At 41.5% G+C, this 19,134-nt stretch overlaps 1 protein-coding gene across 8 annotated transcripts in view; it reads right to left on the minus strand.

Annotated features, from left to right (window-relative positions):
• The window catches only part of AGBL2 (AGBL carboxypeptidase 2), a 60,101-nt gene extending 41,646 nt beyond the window's left edge, over nt 1-18,455 (minus strand). For 2 of the 8 annotated variants that reach the window (XM_051963842.1, XM_051963841.1), the window contains exons 1-6: nt 18,235-18,453; nt 17,743-17,869; nt 17,229-17,292; nt 5,295-5,429; nt 1,955-2,053; nt 522-707 (exon numbers count right to left, since the gene is read on the minus strand). In XM_051963842.1, the coding sequence (XP_051819802.1) occupies nt 522-707; nt 1,955-2,053; nt 5,295-5,429; nt 17,229-17,292; nt 17,743-17,775 (517 nt within the window). In that variant the 5' untranslated portion in view covers nt 17,776-17,869; nt 18,235-18,453. Of the gene's footprint in view, nt 1-521; nt 708-1,954; nt 2,054-5,294; nt 5,430-17,228; nt 17,293-17,742; nt 17,870-18,234 lie in introns of all 8 variants that reach the window. The other 6 variants (XM_051963848.1, XM_051963847.1, XM_051963845.1 and 3 more) reach the window with 4 other exon arrangements.
• Between the last annotated feature and the right edge of the window lie 679 nt (nt 18,456-19,134).

The raw sequence follows: 19,134 nt of genomic DNA on the forward strand, positions 1-19,134 counted from the left end.
TACATAATAGAAAGGCTTATCTCCTCTCTCAACAAATAGATTTGTATTCTGGTTTGCTTCAGTTACTTGTGGACCGGGAATAACATGAATCATTTTGCCAGAATGTGGTCATGCAAAAAATATGGGAAAGTGGGCCAAAAATAAGCTTTGGACTCTAGAATCCCTGGGTTCAAGCACTGCCTCTGATGAATACTGTCTTTGTGAACTGAGCTCTCACCGAGCCAGGCTCTTCCCCAAGACAATTCCCTAAACTACTGGAGCCTCTGACCTTCACCAGGGGTGAGAATTTCCCCAGTAGGGGATCCCACGACCAATTAAGTCACAGGTCTTGACCTTGACAAGTCTAGATAAATAATTATCTTTTACTTTCTGAAGCTGAAAGGTAAAGAGCCAGAGCACAGACCTGTGGTGACCCCTCTAAGTGAGAGGAGCCCAGGCTGAAAGTTCTTGCCAGTTGTTAGCCTTACTTGGCAGAGCCCCATTACTACTAGCTCACGGAAGCAGCGATAACGTTAGATTACCGATATGATGAATGTTTTCCTTGATGACTTCGCACTCTATGGGCCATCGGGGAGCCTGCAGAAACCCATCGTTAGAGAAGAAAGCAAAGAGATTTCGAGGTTCTCGAAGGCGCGGGTTTCCTTCACCAAATTCATCAAAGAGCAGTTGGTTGCTCTTAAACAGAGATGTATCCAATAAAAGAGAACCTAGAGAAGAAAAAGGGAGTGAGAAACGGTTTTCTTCTTAAACCTGAGAGATCTAATCCTGGAAATATCAAGAATTCGGTGGCTTTTTTCTATAAAAGACTATGGACGTGCTTTTCTTGGTCTCTTATTAGGAGGAGTGAAGGGAATAAATAGGCCTGTTATGTGTCAGGCACCATGCTAAGAATTTTTTTCTTTTTTTTTTTCATGCTAAAAATTTTTACCAACCCTCTCTTTTAATCCTTACTCAGAAGTAGGTACCATCATTGCCCCCATTTTACAGCTTAGGAAACTGAGGCAGCAGTTATGTGACCTGTCCAAGGTCACAGAGCTGGTGTCTGAAGCTGGATTTGGATTCAGTTGCACGAAAAAGCAGCAGAGGTTACAGACAGACAGACCAACACACTGCCTGTCCTTCATTTAAGCTCTCAAATGTGACGCCCAAATCACTCTTTTCATACAGTGTTCAGCAAGGATCTAAAAGACTCTTGCAACAGATGTGATTCCTCATCTGTATATTTTAAAAACAAAAAACTGTTACAACTCATTTGCGAGCATCAAAAAGCAAAATGGGAGTAAAAAGCAACCGAATTATTTCTTTAAATGAGAACTTACTTCATTTAAAAAAAAGAATTTATACTAAAAAAAAAGTAGTTGCCCACTGGCCAGTCACACAGGCCGCTTCTTAAAGCACGCCGCCTCTCCTGCCTAAGCCCAGACAAGGTCCTGTACAGTGGAGGAAGAATGGCTCTGCAGCCAAAGAGGTTCAAATCTTTCCTCCAATCTATATTGAAATGATTTGATCTTTCTGCATCTCTTAGGTCTCGGTTTCCTCATCGGAGGCTCTGTCCAGCTCCAGGTCTAGGAGGTGAGACCCCATCAAGATAAAGTACTTTATCTTTGGTGACCTCAACTCTCCCCACTTCTTCCTCCTAGTCCCCCTAAGTCAGGTACCCTGGGGTCAGATCCTCCCTCAGTTCTCAACCACCAAAAAGCAACTTCTTTGAGCTTTAGCTTCCTTTTCTGTAAAATGGGGAGGTTTGCCACCAGGGGTCACTGGGAGGAAAGTGTCCTATCTATGTCACAGTCAGGACTTGCAGACATGAAACTGGCTCTTCTTTTCTACTCATTCTAACTGATTTTATGCACACAAAGGTATACTTTTTTCCTCCCACTATAAGCTACCTCAGTGCATTTAAATATTAAAAATTCAAGTCGATGTTTCCTTCTAGCTACACTTCCCAACTTACTGTCTTGGGAAAATGAAGATGATCCAGATTTGAAGAACCATGTATTGGTTGTCTCCATTTGGGACAGAAGCCCGGAGGTAGGGGAGGCACATGAATTCCCTGGCACGGAGGAAACAACTACATTGATTAATTTTCAAAGAGTTAAAAGAACGATTAGCTAATTCAACAGACACTCAAAACCAGTATTCCCAGCATTTTTCTGAACCAAATGCAGCGACATCTGTAGCAGAGTACCTTAAAGTCATAATTACCCAGGCTGACATTGGAGAATCATAACAAAGATAATTACACGGAATGATTAAGCTCTTATTCTACCTGACCGGCTCCTTCACTTGGCTCTCTGCTCCTTGTTCACTATTCTTAAGACTCCTACTTCCAAACCTGCTGGGAGAGCTTTCTCCAAGTCTCGTTGAATTTACAAGCTGTTGAGCAGCATTGATCTTATCAAATGTTAATCAATCAACAAGCATATTATTTTTTTTGCAATTCTTGTAAACACATTTCCATATTTATGCTGTGCAAAAAATATCAAATCAAAAAGGGAAAAGATGAGAGGAAAAAAACCAAGCAAGCAAACAACAACAACAACAAAAAGGTGAAAATACTATGTTGTGACCCACACACTCAGTTCCCACAGGCCTCTCTCTGAGTGCACACGGCTTGGCTCTCTCCATCACAAAACCATTGGAATTGTCTTGAATCAGCTCATTGTTAAAAAGAGCCATGTCCATTCAAATTGGTCACTGTATGAGCTTGCTATTGCCGTGCACAATGATCTCCTGGTTCTGCTGATTTCACTCAGCATCAGTTCATATAAGTCTCTCCAGGCCTCTCTGAAATCATTCTGCTGGTCATTTCTTAGAGAACAATAATATTCCATAACATTCATATACCATGACTTATTCAGCCATTCCCCAACTGATAAGTATCCACTCAGTTTCCAGTTTCTTACCATTACAAAAAGAGCTGCCACAAACATTTTTGCACGTGTGGGTCCCTTTTCCTCCTTTAAGACACAAGCCCAGTAGAAACACTGCTGGGTCAAAGGGTCTGCACAGTTGGATAGTCCTTTAAGCACAGTTCCAAATTGTTCTCCAGATGCCCATCCATTTCTCACCCAGGCTGTTGTCAATCTTGTCACTTCTACTTTTACAGGATCTCTCATGGACACACAATTATCCCGGTGATTGGACCCTCATCCTCCTCTCTCTTAGAATTTGTCTTCCAGGCTTTGTCTCTCACTCCACTCCATTTTCACTCAAAGGGATTTTCCTTAAGCCAAGGGTCTGACTATGTCTCTCACACACACATATACATACACACATCCATACATCCCATCCCTGCTCACTAAGCTCCTGTGGTTCCTATTACCTCTAAAATCAAATAGAAAGTATGTTTTGGCATTTAAGGCTTTTTACTGCCCACACCCTTTTCACATTTCAGACCTTCTTAAATTATTTCCCTCCATTCCCTCTGGGTTCCATTTATTTTGGTCTACTTACTATTCCTTGATTATACAATACTCCATTTCCTGTCTCGCTTTTTATTAGCTGTTTCTGGCTGTGCTTAGAATGTCCTTCCTTTTCACTTCTGACTCTTGGATTTGTGCCTTCCTTCCAGACTTGGCTCAAATTCTATTTTTTACAGGAAGCCTGTCTCTCTTCCCCTAGCTTCTAGTACTTTCTTCTCTGAAATTACCTCCTATCTCTTCTGTATGTAAACTGTTATGCACCTAATTTTCTACATGTTATTTACATACTATCTTCCCTCATTCGAATGGGAGCTCCTTGGGAGTGGAGACTTTTTTGTCCTTATTTGTCTCCCCACAGCTTAGCACAGTTATTGACCCAAGTTCAGTCATTATTCAGTTCTGTCTGACTCTTCATGATCCCTCCTTGGGGTTTTCTTGGCAAAGACACTGGAGTAGTTTGCCCTTTCTTTCTCCAGCTCATTTGACAGATGAAGAGACTGAGGCAAACAGAGTGAAGTGACTTGCCCAGGATCACACAGCTAGTAAGTGACTTGAGGCCAGAATTGAATTCTAATCTTTCTGACCCCAGGCCTGGTGCTCTAACCATCACATCACCTAGCTGCCTTAATAATATCTTGAGTCATTTGATAAATGGTCAAAGAACATGTGCAGACACTCTTCAGACGAAGAAATTAAAGCATTTTTAGGTATATGAAAAAATGCTCTAAATCACTATTGATCAGAGAAATGCAAATTAAGACAACTCTGAGATACCACTACACACCTCTCAGATTGGCTACAATGACAGGAAAAGATAATGCAGAATGTTGGAGGGGATGTGGGAAAACTGGTACACCGATGCATTGTTGGTGGGATTGTGAATACATCCAGCCATTCTGGAGAGCAATTTGGAACTATGCTCAAAGGGCTGTCAAACTGGGCATATCCTTTGATCCATCAATATTTTTATTGGGTCTAGATCCCAAAGCGATCATAAAAAGAGGAAAAAGGACCCACAGGTGCAAAAATGTTTGTGGCAGCCCTTTTTGTAATGGCAAGAAACTGGAAACTGAGTGGCTGCCCCTCAATTGGAGAATGACTGAATACGTTATTGTCGATGAATGTTATGGAATATTATTGTTCTGTAAGAAACAATCAGCAGGATGATTTCAGAGAAGCCTGGGGAGACTTACATGAACTGATGCCAAGGGAAGTGAGCAGAACCAGGAGATCAGTATATATGGCAACAGCAAGATTACGTGATGATTAACTCTGATGGACGTGGCTCTTTTCAACAATGGGGCAGCTAGGTGGTACAGTAGATAGAGCACCAGCCTTAAGTCAGGAGGACTTAAGTTCAAATCTGGCGACATTTAACATTTCCTAGCTGTGTGAGCCAAGGCAAATCATTTAACCCCAGTTGCCTCAGCCAAAAAAAAAAAAAAAAAGACGAAATGAACTCAGAGAAAACTGGAAAAACCTGCATGAACTGATGTAGTTTGAAGCAAAGGTACCCAGGTGAAGAATGTATACAATAATAACAGTATAAAGAAAAACAATTCTGACTTAAGACAGAGAGATGAATTAATAAATATGCAGAATGAGCCACATTTGTGAATATGGCCAATATGGGAATTTGTAATTAGTAATACAAGTCCCACTGGCACAGTGTTCAAGAAGTCAGTTGAAGAATTAGAAGACAGACAAAGATAAATAACTCTCTCATAAACCCTGCTCCCCAAATTCCTCGCAGTAGCAACCCAACTAAAGAATAAGGGCTACTGTGGGAAGAATCATTCAGGCGGCTTCCTGGGCTTTTTCTATCAGATGAGAGAGGCCTTTGGCTCATATTTACTCTTTATTACTTACATATTAGCTTCTCCTCTTGCAAAGTATCCTGATTCAAATCACTTCTTTTCCGGAAATTCCCCTTGAACAGGTATTGAGGATGCCTCTCCCAAGTATCCTGATGTTTAGCGGCATTTGGCAAACCATCACCCTGAGCTAAAAGCAAATGTTTAATTAAGGGAGCTGAAACACTCATCACATGACAAACTTAAGGTTAGTAGGATGGAAATTGCTCTATTATTGTTACCAGTAGAATTAAAGGCTTGCCAACATTCCAAATTGGTTTCACGCTCTTTACGGAATTTTTGGCAGAAGAATAGGAGGGTAACATCTAAAGCTCAACCTCCGTTAATTCTTCATGATGGTCTTATGGAGAATAGCTTAAATTAAAATATGGGTCACAAAAAGCAAATGATAACTACTCTTTCATCTCACAAAGAACCAGAGGAACTTGAGAGATCACAGTGACCAAACTTACCTAGCTTCCTCCCAATCTAATTGACAAATGGAACCCACGCTCATTCCCTCACTTTCTTTCCTCTTTCCTCACCTTCCTCCCTGCCACTCCTCCAAACAATCCATCTTCCTAGCTAAGAACTAGGAAACAGAGGCCATCCTACAGGTGCCCCCTTAACTACTCTTTTTCCCGTATTTAAACTTCTCTGTATTTGGTGTCGATTCCTTGACAAGGTTAATTCTTCTACCACCGTTTCCGCTTTAAACTCATTTCCTGCACATTATTCCTTTTCTCTGATTTTTTTCAATCTTTCCCCTTTTGGCTCCTTATTTGCATATAAATGGATTTCCCAAATCTAAAATAAATAGCCTTTTCTCCACACTCTACTCCATCAAGATACCATCCCATCTGTCCTTTCTACTGCCAAACTGGATGCCATCAATTCCTCAGTATTCACTCACTACTCAAACCCTTTGGTACCTATCATTCTATGGAAACTGCCTTTTCAAAGGGCAGTTAGTTATATACAGATAATTCAAACGTCTATGTCTATAGCCCTGACCTTTCTTCCAAGTTGTAAAAAAGAATATCAAATTACATAATTCCATCTGAATCTCCCAGTGGAATTTCCTTGTAGCCAAAAATAAAGACCTATTCTCAGTCCTCACTTTCCTTGAACTCTCTTCATTTTTAATGGCTTCTGAGATATACCACTTTTCTGGTGCTCCTCCCTCTTAACAATCTCTTCAGTCTCTTTTGCTGGCTTTTCTTTTTCTTTATGACCCTTTATCTGTACTCTTTCCCCCAATGATCACATTCACTCCTGTGGTTTCAAATATTATCTATGTACGAATGCTAAATCAATGACTATAGTTCTACCTTTTCCCTAAGTTTCAGCATCTCAACTGTTTATAGAAATGTCCTATTGATGCTAAAAATTAAACATGTCCCAAAATGAACACAATTTCTCTCAAAAACTTGCTTTCCTCCTTCTGACTTTTACTATTTTTGCTAATGGCAACTTTATTTCCTCTATCACCAATGTTCAGAACTTAAGTATTTTCTTTGATCTTCTCCCTTCCCTTCTCCATCCAATTTAGTTGTCAGTTCTTAAGTTTTGAACATGACAGTTTATCTTGCTCTCTTTTCCCATATTACCTACCTGGTTCAGGCCTTCATCTAGATAACCATCTACCTGGCCTTGCTGCCCCTACTATTTTAGCAACTTCAATATATCTTTCAAACTTCTACTAGCCTTATGTTCCCCAACGATGTGAATATGTCATTGTTCTGCTCAACACAGTTTAATGGTTCTCAAATTTATCAAATGAAGATCAAATTCTTTTTTATAATAATAATAATTTTTTATTTTTCAAAATACATGCAAAAGTAATTTTCAACATCCATTGCTGCAAAATTTGTGTTCCATATTTTTCGCCTTCCCTCTCCCCTCCCTAGACAGCAAGCAATCCAATATGGGTTAAACATGTGCAATTCTTTTAAACATATTTCTACATTTAGAATAAAGATAAAATGAACAATTCTGATTATCTAAATTAGACTTTTTTTGCACAAACAAAACCAATGCAGGTAAAATATGAAGGAAAACAATTAATTAGGAACTATATATGTATATAAATATTATACATGTAGATTATCTATAGCTATGCATGTAGATTATCTATATATATTTATGTATATACCCCCTATATGTATATATACATACATAAAGCATACACATATGTTCAAAGAAATCCAAATTGTTAACAATCTCATGAAAATTGCTCCAGATTATTAATAATCAATAAGATATTAATTAAAATAACCCTGATTTTCAACCTCACAACTATCCAAATGACAAAGATGACAAAAAAGGAAAATTACAATTATAGGGGAGGAAGTTACTTCAAGAAGAAAACAGCTAAGTTAGGAGATTGTCAGTGAAGTTGTGAATTGGTATGTTCATTGAAATTGTCATTCTGGAAAGCAATTTAGAATGAGCAAAATCACTACAGTGTATATACCCTCTGACCCAGGAATAACCACTAGTAGGCTTATACCTCAAAAAGATTGAAGAGAACGGAAAAAGAATCCAACATGTATAAAAATATGGTAGCTTTTTTTTTTTTTTACTGTAACAAAAAACTTAAAACTAAGAGGCTGACCTTCAATTGGGGAATGGATAAATTATGGATATGAATGTAAAATTCTTTTAATGTGCTATAAGAAATAATGAAAGGAGCAGTTTCAGAAAAATCTAGGAAGACTTCACACAGAGTGAGAGACCAAGAATAATGTTGGAATTTGTTGCGAATGTCAAAGGAGACCATATCTGCAAAGTACTTAGCACAGTGCCTGGCATACAGTGGGCATGATATAAATGCTTCTTCCATTCCCCCTTCTCTTCTACCTACTGCACTGTAAACTCCTTGAGGGTAGAGATCTTATTCTATTCAATACTTCTTTTACCCGAGTGCTTTATACAGAGGAGACTTTTTGAAATATTTGCTGAAGTTAAAAATGGTCATTCAGAACTGTTTGTGCCAAGGAGCTCAATTCTTCTGAAAGCAGCCTGTTCTGTGTTTGGATTAAACTCAGTAGACTATTTTTCCTTATATAAGCTGACTGGGAAAGAATACAGTCCTGAGTCTATAAGCATATCACTAGAGACCTTTAATTGATTGCAGGATAAATAAAGATATGATAATGATACTAAATTGGTAGGTAGTTATGTCTTTCTAGAAAAGAAAATTATTTACAAGAAATCTTTCCATCGATATGTATAGAAGAATTGTACACGTTTAACATATATTGGATTACTTGCCATCTAGAGGAGGGAAAAGAGAATTTGGAACACAAGGTTTTGGAAGGGTGATTGTTGAAAATTATCTGTGCATGTTTTGAAAATGAAAAGCTTTGATAAGAAAAAAAGAAATCTTTCTATCTCTCTACTTCTTTTATTTCCAAGCGTACTCTCTCCCTCATTCCCTCTCCTTTCAAAATTCCTCCCTCTCCCCCACCTTCCTTGCTTCTCTTCCTCCCTGCTTTTTCTTGGCCCTTTCTCTCTGGCCCCCACCATGGACAGATCCAAGCTTCTTTCCAGTCTGCATAGTCTGTTAGCTGCTACCAAATATGAAGCCACCTCTCAAAAAACTTGAAGCTCTAGGAGGCCCCTTCCCACATTTTACTCTTTTCACATAAAACTACTCAATTTGGAGCTGAAGGTTAAATGCAAAAGCCAGAAGGGCAAGGCAGATGGCTGAAGCCAACTTATCCCAGAGTCAGAGGGACACAGATGGAGAAGTCTTCTCATGTTTATGAATAAAAGAATGGAAAGCCAAGTTATACTTCATTTTATTGGCCCAGACAAAGTTTTAAAAGTACAGACTTGTTAGAGAAACATTTTAAACTTTCTGAGGGCATTCTTAAATGTACAACGTGAGTTTATTTACATAGTTATTCAAATGTGCCAATGGAAAAATTCATGGCTGTGCAATATTCTATCCAGGCAAAATAAGACACACTATTCAAATCTTGTTCATAAAATGTTGGAGTTAATTAGAACATCAGAGGCCATCTCACCTCCTTGTGCATATGAGGAAACTAAGGCACAGGGAAATGAAGTGATTTACCCAGAGCCAGGTCTAGAGTCAGAGGTGAGAAGCCAGCTTCTGCCACTTTCAAGCTGAGGCAAATCGTTCAGCTTCTGGTGGGGGTTCGGGAGAGGTGTGGGGTAGGGGGTGGTGGTAAAGGGGATTCTTGTGGTCTCTTAGACTCACTTATAGATATATGGGCATGTGAAAAAAGGCATTCTTTTCAGTGTTTAAGTTAAAAAATTTAACATAATTTAATTTAACATAAAAGAGATTTCAAACAGGATCTTACACCATCTGTAACAAAAGCTCCAAAATGATATGCAACCTAAATGTAAAAGGTTATCTCAAAAAAGTTACAGGGAAATAAACGGAAACACTTTTTATAACTATGGTTATAAGGGGATTCATATCTAATCAGAATAAAGGAGATCAAAAAAGATAAACTAGATAATTACGATTAAATGAAATTTAAAAGTTTTGGAAAGATGAAAATCAGTATAATTAGTCTAAGATGGAAAGCAGTCAGGTGGGAAAAATTTTGTGTGAAAACCATATGGTAAAAATCTAATATGCAAGATCTACAGAGAAGTAACACAGATATGTAAGATTTAAGAGCCACTTCTAAATAGATAAAGTGGTTAAAAGTTTTTAGAAAAAATGCAAAATATTAACAGCTATATAAAGAAAGTCTTAAAATCACAAATAAAAATGCAAATTAGAACAACTTTGGGGTTTCCTCTTACATACATCAAATGGCAAAGATGGTGAAAAACAGAAATAGACCATTTTGGGGATTCCTGACAAGACAGGCACATTAATACATTGTTGCTCGAGCTACTGTGAGGATTAAATGAGATAAATATATATAAATGCTTTGTAGATCTTGAAGTACTTCATAAAGGGTTGTGCATTATGAAGATGATGATGATGACTGCTATTATAATTTGCTAAGCAGAGAGAATCAAGAGGGACATCTATTTGGAATATAAACTCATGTAAGAGCTTATGGAAACTGGTGATGGGAGATTATGAGCATCATCATTTCATAGAACACAGAAGCAATAGGTATAAAAAAATTAAAGAAAACTTAATAAGAGACCCATCTAAGCAAAGTTATCCCAAAAGCATCTCAGTATAAAACTGGAAGAACAACAGATGCAGGAAACAGGAACAGATTTATAAAAAATATTTATAACTTTTCAGCCTCGAGAACAGTGGAGCTATCACATTTGGGCTCTAATATTACAATCTGCTCTGCCCTTATAAAAAAGGTAAATATGTTACTGAAAAGAACAAATAATAAACTAGACCAATGGTAGATAGAGGAAGTCTGTCCTAGAGGTGATATAACTGAGAGCACATTGAGGGAATGATTTTCAAGGTATGTAAAGAAAGAAAAAATAGCAAAAAAATTTTTTCAAATTTTATTACTATGAAAAAGTACTCTCGAAAACATCAGCAACCAATGAAGCATATTCTTACCTTCCCAGCTATGTAACAATTTTATAAAAATAATCTACACAAATCAAGGCCATCCTTGAGCAAGGGATAAAGAGAGGATATTTTATTGTAATGTTCCAGAGTAATGGTATCTTTACAAATATCAGATAATTGAAAGATATAAAGAATACAAGATCCCATTGTGCTTAAAGATATTGATTGTAAAAAACAAAACAAAACCACAAAAAAATTTGAGTTAGTAAAACCAAATGCACCTTTAAGGGTCTCCTCCAATAGAATATCTTATACACATATGTCAAAAGTCTGCAGATTTTCTGACAGAAATAATTTTGTTTAATGACACTTTGGTCATTAATGCAAAAAAGAATCCTACCCAGCAGAATCAAAGAGTGCTTTACGGGCTCTTTTACAACAAAGTGTTCCCCCTATCTACATCAAAATCATTAAAGTTACCTTGGAAGATAGAAAATAATCTCTACTTATCGATTCTCTGACCTAAAAACAAGATGAGGCAGACAACAGGAAGATGTATATTTGACAACAATATCCATCACTTGAAGAGAGCCATCTACACTCAGAGAGAAAACTGTGGGAACAGAGTATGAAATACAACATAGCATTCTCACTTTCTCTGTTGTTATTTGCTTGCATTTTTGTTTTCTTTCTCACTTTTTCTTTTCTTCTTGATCAGACTTTTCTTGTGCAGCAAGATTGTGTATAAATATGTAAACATATATTGGATTTAACATGTATTTCAACATATGTAACATGTATTGGACTACCTGACACTTAGGGGAGGAGGTAGGGATTAGGTGTTTAAAATTTGGAACAAAAGGTTTTGCAAGGGTCAATGTTGGAAAAACCACCCATGCATATGTTTTGTAAATAAATAAACAAATTTTAAAAAATCAATATCCATCACTGATAGAGAAGGCCCAATGTAAAGTCAATATCCAGAGAGCCAAAGAAGATGAGGGTCTCCAGATGCTCCTTGCAGATGTCACCATGATGACCGCATCAAATCCCAAGTCACTGCGGGAGCGGGGTTGGGGTACAATATGTCTGACTGTAGCTGATCAGACCAGTAGTCTTCAAAAGGCTCTAAAACAGGTCTGGCACAGACAGTCTGAGTATTTGAGACGGAGATGTCTCTAGATTTGTGAATCTTATATTTCTTTTGAGCTACTACAATTCAGCTTTGCTCTTAGAGCTCAGTGCCTTCTGTGATATGGGTATGCTAGGCAGTCCCGTGCCGGTGTCTCCCATATCTGCCAATCGAGTCTTCAGTTCTCTGGAGAGACGTTGAACATGGTCTTCTATCGCTTCTTCTGACCTCTGTGCCAGCCCTTGCCTTAGTGTGAGTTCTCCATAATTTTCTGTCAAACATACATCTGGCATTCCACCAAAAAGTGACCAGCCCATCAGAACTGCGCTTTCTCCGAGAATCTGAATACTTGGTAGTTCAGTTTGAAGGAGGACTTCAATATTCAGTACCTTATCTTATAGGAATCTTCCTAAGACAATTCAAATGGAAGCGATTCAGTTTCCTGGCAGGGTGCTGGTAGATCTTCCGGGTTTCACAGACGTACAACAATGAGGCTCTATAGAACTTCAGTTTGGTAGGCAATCTAACATGTCTTCTTTTCCACCCTTTCCTTTGGAACCTCCCAAATCCTGAGCCAGTTCTGGCAATACAGGTGTCAACCTTATCATCTTTATGTATATCCCTGGAAAATAGACTGCCAAGGTCAGTGAACTCATCCACAGCATGCAAAATTTCTCCATTTTTTGTAACCAATGGTTCCACTGTTTTGTTGTTGTTATTTGTTAGGCACAACCAGCAGAGAGTTAAATCACACCCTATTGCATCTTAGCCTCCAGGCTGGACTGAGTACACAAATCATCTGTGTGTGATAAAAATCTGATATGCCAGATCTTCAGAGAAGTGACATAAATACACAAGATTTAAGAGCCACTCTCCAATAAATAAAGTGGTTAAAAGTTTTCAGGAAAAAATGCAAAGTATTAACAGTCATATAAAAAGAAAGCTTTAAATCACCAATAAGAATGCGAATCAGAACAACTCTGGGGTTTCCTTTTGCACCAACTCTCCTTCCACTTAAGTCTTGGCCTTTTCAACTTAAACAACTTACCATCACCATCAGTGCAGCAGCTGACCTTGATGAAGACGTCCGACAATATTGCTGAAAAACAACCTACTAAAAAAATTGGGAGCAAGCACACAGCCCTGCTTCACTCCACTGGTGACTGGGAAAGAGTAAGTGCACCATCTATTATCTATAATCTACACAAGCAAGCTGTCAGGAAACTTATAAACTTCTCTGGGCAACCAAATTTTGCCATAATCTTCCATGAGCCCTCACAATTGACAGTATGAAAGGCCTTAGTCAGATCAACAAATGTGCAGAGGCCTCTGCTCTGCTCTGCTCCTGGAGTTTCCTGTGAAGCAAAGACCCTTATCAACCATTTCTCAGCCCCTTCTGAAGCCACACTGGCTCTCCAGTAGGAAATTATCTTTCAGGTGGAGGATAGTTAATTCAGGAGGGCTCTGGAAAGAATCTGGCCAGCAAGGACTGAGAGGGAGAGAGAGGGAGACCCCACCTTCTACCAGCCCATGATAACCTCCAACAACAACAATCCTATTTTCTTTTAAGAAGATGGGTAAGGGACACATCCTTGAACTCCCGGGAGATAATTTCTTCTTGTCATATAACCTAGAAGATTTCAGTCAGCTTTTGTACAGTGGATCCCTGCCTTTAAATCTCAGCTGGAATAGATTTGACACCAGGCACTTTGCCAACAAGAAGAATCTAATGGCACTTAAAATCTCTTCAGTTGGAAATTCGGGGGGAATTCAGATGGAATTCAGCAGCCAGATGGCGCAGTGGACAGAGCATTAGCCCTAAAGTCAGGACTTGAGTTCAAATCTGGTCTCAGACACTTAACATTTCCTAGCTGTGTGACCCTGGGCAAGTCACTTAATCCTAATTGCCTCAGCAAAAAAACCAAAACGAAACAAAAAAATTTCAAGTGTGGCTTCAATACTGGCTAATGAAGATCTGTTGAAAATGCTATGGAAGTGTTCAGCCTACTTTTCCAGGACTCTGTACTTTCACTAATCAATGTGGCTCCATTATTACTGAGTAGCAGAGATGCACCATTAGTCTTTGGCCCATAAATAGCCTTTCAGGCATCATAAAAGCACCTTAGATTGTTACTATAAGAATAAAAATGAATTTCATCTAAGCCAAGAATCCTGCATCTCTCTAAGCTTCACTTCCATTTTGCTTTCAATGGAGTTAAATGGATGAATTATCTTATCAGTAAACCCTGTAGTTACCAGCTTCTGAATTTCCCCATTGGGTATGTTAGGAGTATTTTTGGTACAGATGATACAGAGCCCAAAGTCAGAGAAGGCAATAAATGGGATTGCTTCTGGTCAACTATGAAGTTGGGTACTCCAAGCTCCCTTAACAGTCAAGACCTATCTTTGCAATACAAACATTTTACTGCTGTTGCTGTAAGGCACTAGGACCTGGAACACCACTGCTCAGTAAGAGTGTCACCCAAAGGGCAATGGTTGGTAAAAGCAGCTCCAATTAAGTGCTCCAAGAACAGGATGGACGCCACGAAGGAATTATATGACAGAAAGAGAAGCTAGGCTGGTCACGTGATGATGACTTGCTGGAATGCTACCCCCTGGCACCTTCTTGATATTGGGGGAAAGTGAAGTAGGGTTCCAGCAACACTGGCAGGAGCCATTGGAATGAACTTTTGGGAGGGATTCCCTCTCTGTTTTCGGATGACATTGGGGTGATTTCATATAGTCCCCAAACAGAGCGTGCTGCCCTGGATGAGATCCACATCTACCGGAACAGTCTGGCCTGGCTGTTCATGCTGGAAAATCAAAAATGACTATTGTCCAGACTCCCATCGCTCTTCAGACTACGTATTACAAAATAATAGGGTGAAGGTGCTTCAGTCACAGAAAATTTTATCAATACTTAGAATTACTAACAGAGTCTAAAATACTAAGAGAATGACTATGTTCTTGATTAATTCAGTGGATAGAAGTAGCTCCTAAATTCACCTTTGGTAAAATTAAAAAAAAAAATTCTTAGTGGAAATAATCAAAGGGATTTTTGACTTGTTTTCTACTTCAAATGAATGACTTGGAGCTAGAACAGAACACAGGGAGGAGATCAGGCTGGCTGACATCTAAAAACTACAAACTTCTTTTATTGACCTTAAATTTCTTTGTGATACAAAGGCCTATTGTCTTAATAACAATGTTATTACAATTGTACAATGTAAAGTTACAATTATAATCATAATTATAATGACGATAACAATGATTATCATATATCTTTAAATCATAGAATATTAAAGTTTCCAATAAAGTGAAAAGAACTATCACCCAGATGGCCATGGATAGTTCACATTTGGTAATCCAAATAAAAACAACAATTAGGGAGAGCAAGAGCAATGTATGCTGTCAGATAAAGTAGGAGTGAAAAAAGAAATTGCCAGGTCACATGACTGGGGTGAAGGCTAAACAAGCAGAGACCGTACTCCATCAAGATCTTCCTGGTGTAAAGAGAAACCAAGGGAGGCCTGATTTGTTGGGTGGGCCAACAGATACAAACTTATGGGAGAATATGAACAAGAGTTCCATTAGCTGCGCAGGTATGGATGGGAGGTGACCTATACCATCGGAGGGCACAGCCATTCACCGCACTCACAAATCCACGTGAGTGCGAGTCTCTGTGCAGTGTGCCCAGTCATTCTCCAAAATCTCACTATGGCAGCAGGGGGCCTTTGGGTCTGAAAAGGGGCTGCCTTGCTAGTTAAGGTGGTGCAGGGCACTGGGGTTGGGTTTGGTGTGCCTCAGACACCGACTAGCTGTGTGACTCTGGGTCCTCCAGTTAACCCTCTGCAGCTCGGCTGCAAGGGACTGGATGGCCTCTAAGTCCACATGAGACAGCAGAACTAGAGACTCCTGCTCTGGCTCCTCCTCTAAGTCATCTCACAGGGCTCTGTCCTGGACCTTCTTCTCTGCTCCCTCTATGCCAACTCATTGGGGGAGCTCATTGGCTCCTGTGGACTTAATTACCATCTCTTCGCTGACCATCTTTTCCTCCAATCTCTCTGCTGGCCTCCAAGCTCTCATTTCTAACTGCCTATCAAAGTCGATGTCCAATAGACATTTGAAATCAGTGAAATTTTATTACACCTCAAACTTCCTCCCCAGTGTTGAGGGCAGCGCCATCTCCAGGGCCTCAAGCTCACATCGGGTGTCATCCTGGCTTCCTCTGCCCTCCTCCAGACCCATACCCAGCTGTTGTCTGAGCCTGTCCGATTTACCTGTGAAGGCCGTCTTGCGCACTCCCTTCTCTTCCCTCGCCTGTCCTGACTCTGAGGCAGGCCCTTATCCCTCTCCCCACGCCTGGACTACTGACTGCCATGATGGCTGCAGCTCTGCCTGCCCCAAGTCTCTCCCACTCCAGACCACTATCCCTTCAGCCTCCAAAGTGAGTTTCCTGAAGCACAGATCTGACCGAGTCTCTCCATTCAAAATCCAATTGCTCCCTATTGCCTCTAAGACAAACACAAAATCCTAAACCAAATGACGTCCAAAGTCCTTTCCAGTTCTAAATCTGTCCCCATCTTCCCTGCCTCTACTTCTCGGGACAAATGCTTCTAAGAAAAAGAAAACACAAAGGAATTCCCCATCCCATTCGAACATGGGACTTCAAGTGAGAAGTTGGGAGACATTCCTGATGATTTGGTCCAATCCCTGCCATTTTACAAAGACTGAGACTCAGAGTATTCATGGGACACAAGGAACTCATGGAAAATCTTGGACTCGGTCCTCATTTTCTTGTGCTTTTCCCTTTACTCTGTGAATCAACCAATAAACAAACCCAATTCTGGCCAGTGAAAGGGTGAAGTTTTAATGTTCCTCTAGGAGGTGAGATGTTTATTTTAGAACATATCTGAAAAGGATTAGCTCATTCATTCTCATCCAAGATCCACGAGAAATGGGTGCTCGGTACAGGCTGTGCCCCAAATTTATCAAACCTTTAATGGTGATTATTTTCTAAAAAGTTGTTCGCAAGCCAGGTACATAATAAATGTAAGAAGAATTGTGAGAATCTCTTTCTGAATACAGAATGATGCACTGTCCCAGGCATACAGCCTGCTGTATACAGCAGCAGGCTTTGGGCAATTCAATATATGCTTCAATTGAAGTGAATGGAATCTCTGGAGGCCCGGCTCCACTTTTCCACCTTATTTGCTCTTGCTTTCTTTTCTCTAGGTGCTGGGTGGGACTGCCACCTCTTGGGCATATCATGAAGGAAGGAGAAGGAAGAGCCCGAGGGCTCTGCTCCATAATCCCTGGCCAACTTTCTTTCTTACCTTTGAAGTATCCATAATACTGAAGGTGATGCTTCATAAAGGCATCGTAGGGATCTTTGAAGTTCTAGGAAAGGAGAGGACGCCTGGGTCAGGCAGTTCCTCCTTGGGAAGGCAAGTATTTAGAGCGTTTGTGTATTACTGTGGTGTTGTCATTTGTTCTGGAAGAGGATCATGGGATCAGGGAGGGCCCGCTGAGGAGGGACGGGAACACAGAGGGCCAGGGAGGCTGGACCACAGCAGGTCCCCGATAGGCCTCACATCAAGGGCCGAGAACTGTAAAAATTACAATAGTTCCTAGCTCCCCTCAGGGCCTGAGCATTAAAAAGCATCTGCAAGGACTTGGGGCGACCGGGTAGCTCGGTGCATTCAAAGGGAGCCCCAGACTCCCTAGCTGTCCGATCCGGGACGATCCCTCTGAGGAGAGGGCAAAGGCCTCCGCTACCTTTGCCGCCCCCGCCCCCACAGAGCCGGCGGCACAGGGCGGCCCCCTCCCCCCGGGGGCAGGCACACTCACCTGCTTCAGCTCGGCGGCAAACATTGGATGCATGGCACTCTGGCGCCAGGAGCTCCCGACTGCTCCTGCCAAGGGACCCGCTTTACAGGACAAGCTTCGCCCAGGCAGCAACTCGCTTTGGAAAAAGCTGCAAGGACACAACGTGACGACGCGCCCCCTCCCCTGCCGCGCCCCCTCCCCTTCCACTCGCCCCACTCCAGACCCCCCCCCCGAGGTTAGAAACACGTCCGGTGCCTCACCTACACCCTCTCCCACAAGGCGAGGGCGCGGGGCACCAGAGCTTCCCCCTCACAAACCGCCAGAGCTCCCCCACAGCCAGTAGAAACGAGGAGGGGGGAGGGGACGGGGAGTCAGATCGAAACTGAGATCAGGACAGACCCCGGAGAGCTGTCAAAGGAGCTGGGGGGGGGGGGGACTTCCGACCTCCCCCAACGCCAGGAATTGGGACCCTGGGTCCTGGGTTCGAATGCCGACTCTGCCACCACTTACTACCTGTGTAACCTCGGGCAAGTCCCTGGGCCTCAATCTCCCCATCTGTAAAATGGGGGTAAGGAGGACGGACTAAGATGCTCTCTAAGCTCCCTTGCAGCCCTAACTGTTGGGCGGCCAAGGCTCTGCGAGGGCTTCGTGCAGGAGACCCCGAGCTCCGCACCTGGCACGAGAAGCTTCCGGACCCCAACGCTGACCCTCGAACGAACACCCAGGGTCGCCTAGCAACGGTGCGGCGAACCCGGAAGCGCAAGACGTGGGACGCAAGCGCTATTGCTGGGGGAACCTAAGGGCGCGTGTTCCGGGGCCCCTCCCCTTCCCGGCGGGGATTGGTCGCGGCTATGGCTCGAGGGCTGGGCGGAGCACGTCGGGAGCTGGGGGCACGTGACTGGCGCCCTGCGGAGGCTCCGCCCCCAGGCTCCCTAAAGCCGGTTTGTAACCGCAGCCCTGTGCTTGAGGAACCCTTTCCTCTGTCCATCCATCTGTTCCCTAGCTCACGGATTCCAGCATGCAAAGGGCCCATTTTAGAGCTGGGAAAATAGGTTTAGAAAAGGAAACAGCCGGGGCAGTTAGGTAGAGCGTGCAGAGAGCACCAGCTCGGAAGTCAGGAGGATCTGAGTGCAAATCTAGTCTCAGACACTTAACACTTCTGGCTGTGTGACCCTGGGCAAGTCACTTAACCCCAGTTGTCTCAGGAAAAAGAAAAGAAAACCATTAGTAGAAGGGTCGGCGCCGTTCATTTCTTCCACTGGCCCAAGTCGCCCCCTGCTTTCTTTCTTTCTTGTTTTTTTTAAAATTTATTATTTTTTAAATTTTATTTATTTTTTTCCCCCCTGCCTTCTTGAGAGTCCCGGGGCACCCGCCTGCGAATCCCTGGAAAGTCTGCTCCTCCTTTTTTCCCCT

The sequence above is a fragment of the Antechinus flavipes genome, chromosome 6, assembly GCF_016432865.1.
Source record: "Antechinus flavipes isolate AdamAnt ecotype Samford, QLD, Australia chromosome 6, AdamAnt_v2, whole genome shotgun sequence".
In the NCBI taxonomy this organism is placed as follows: Eukaryota; Metazoa; Chordata; class Mammalia; order Dasyuromorphia; family Dasyuridae; genus Antechinus; species Antechinus flavipes.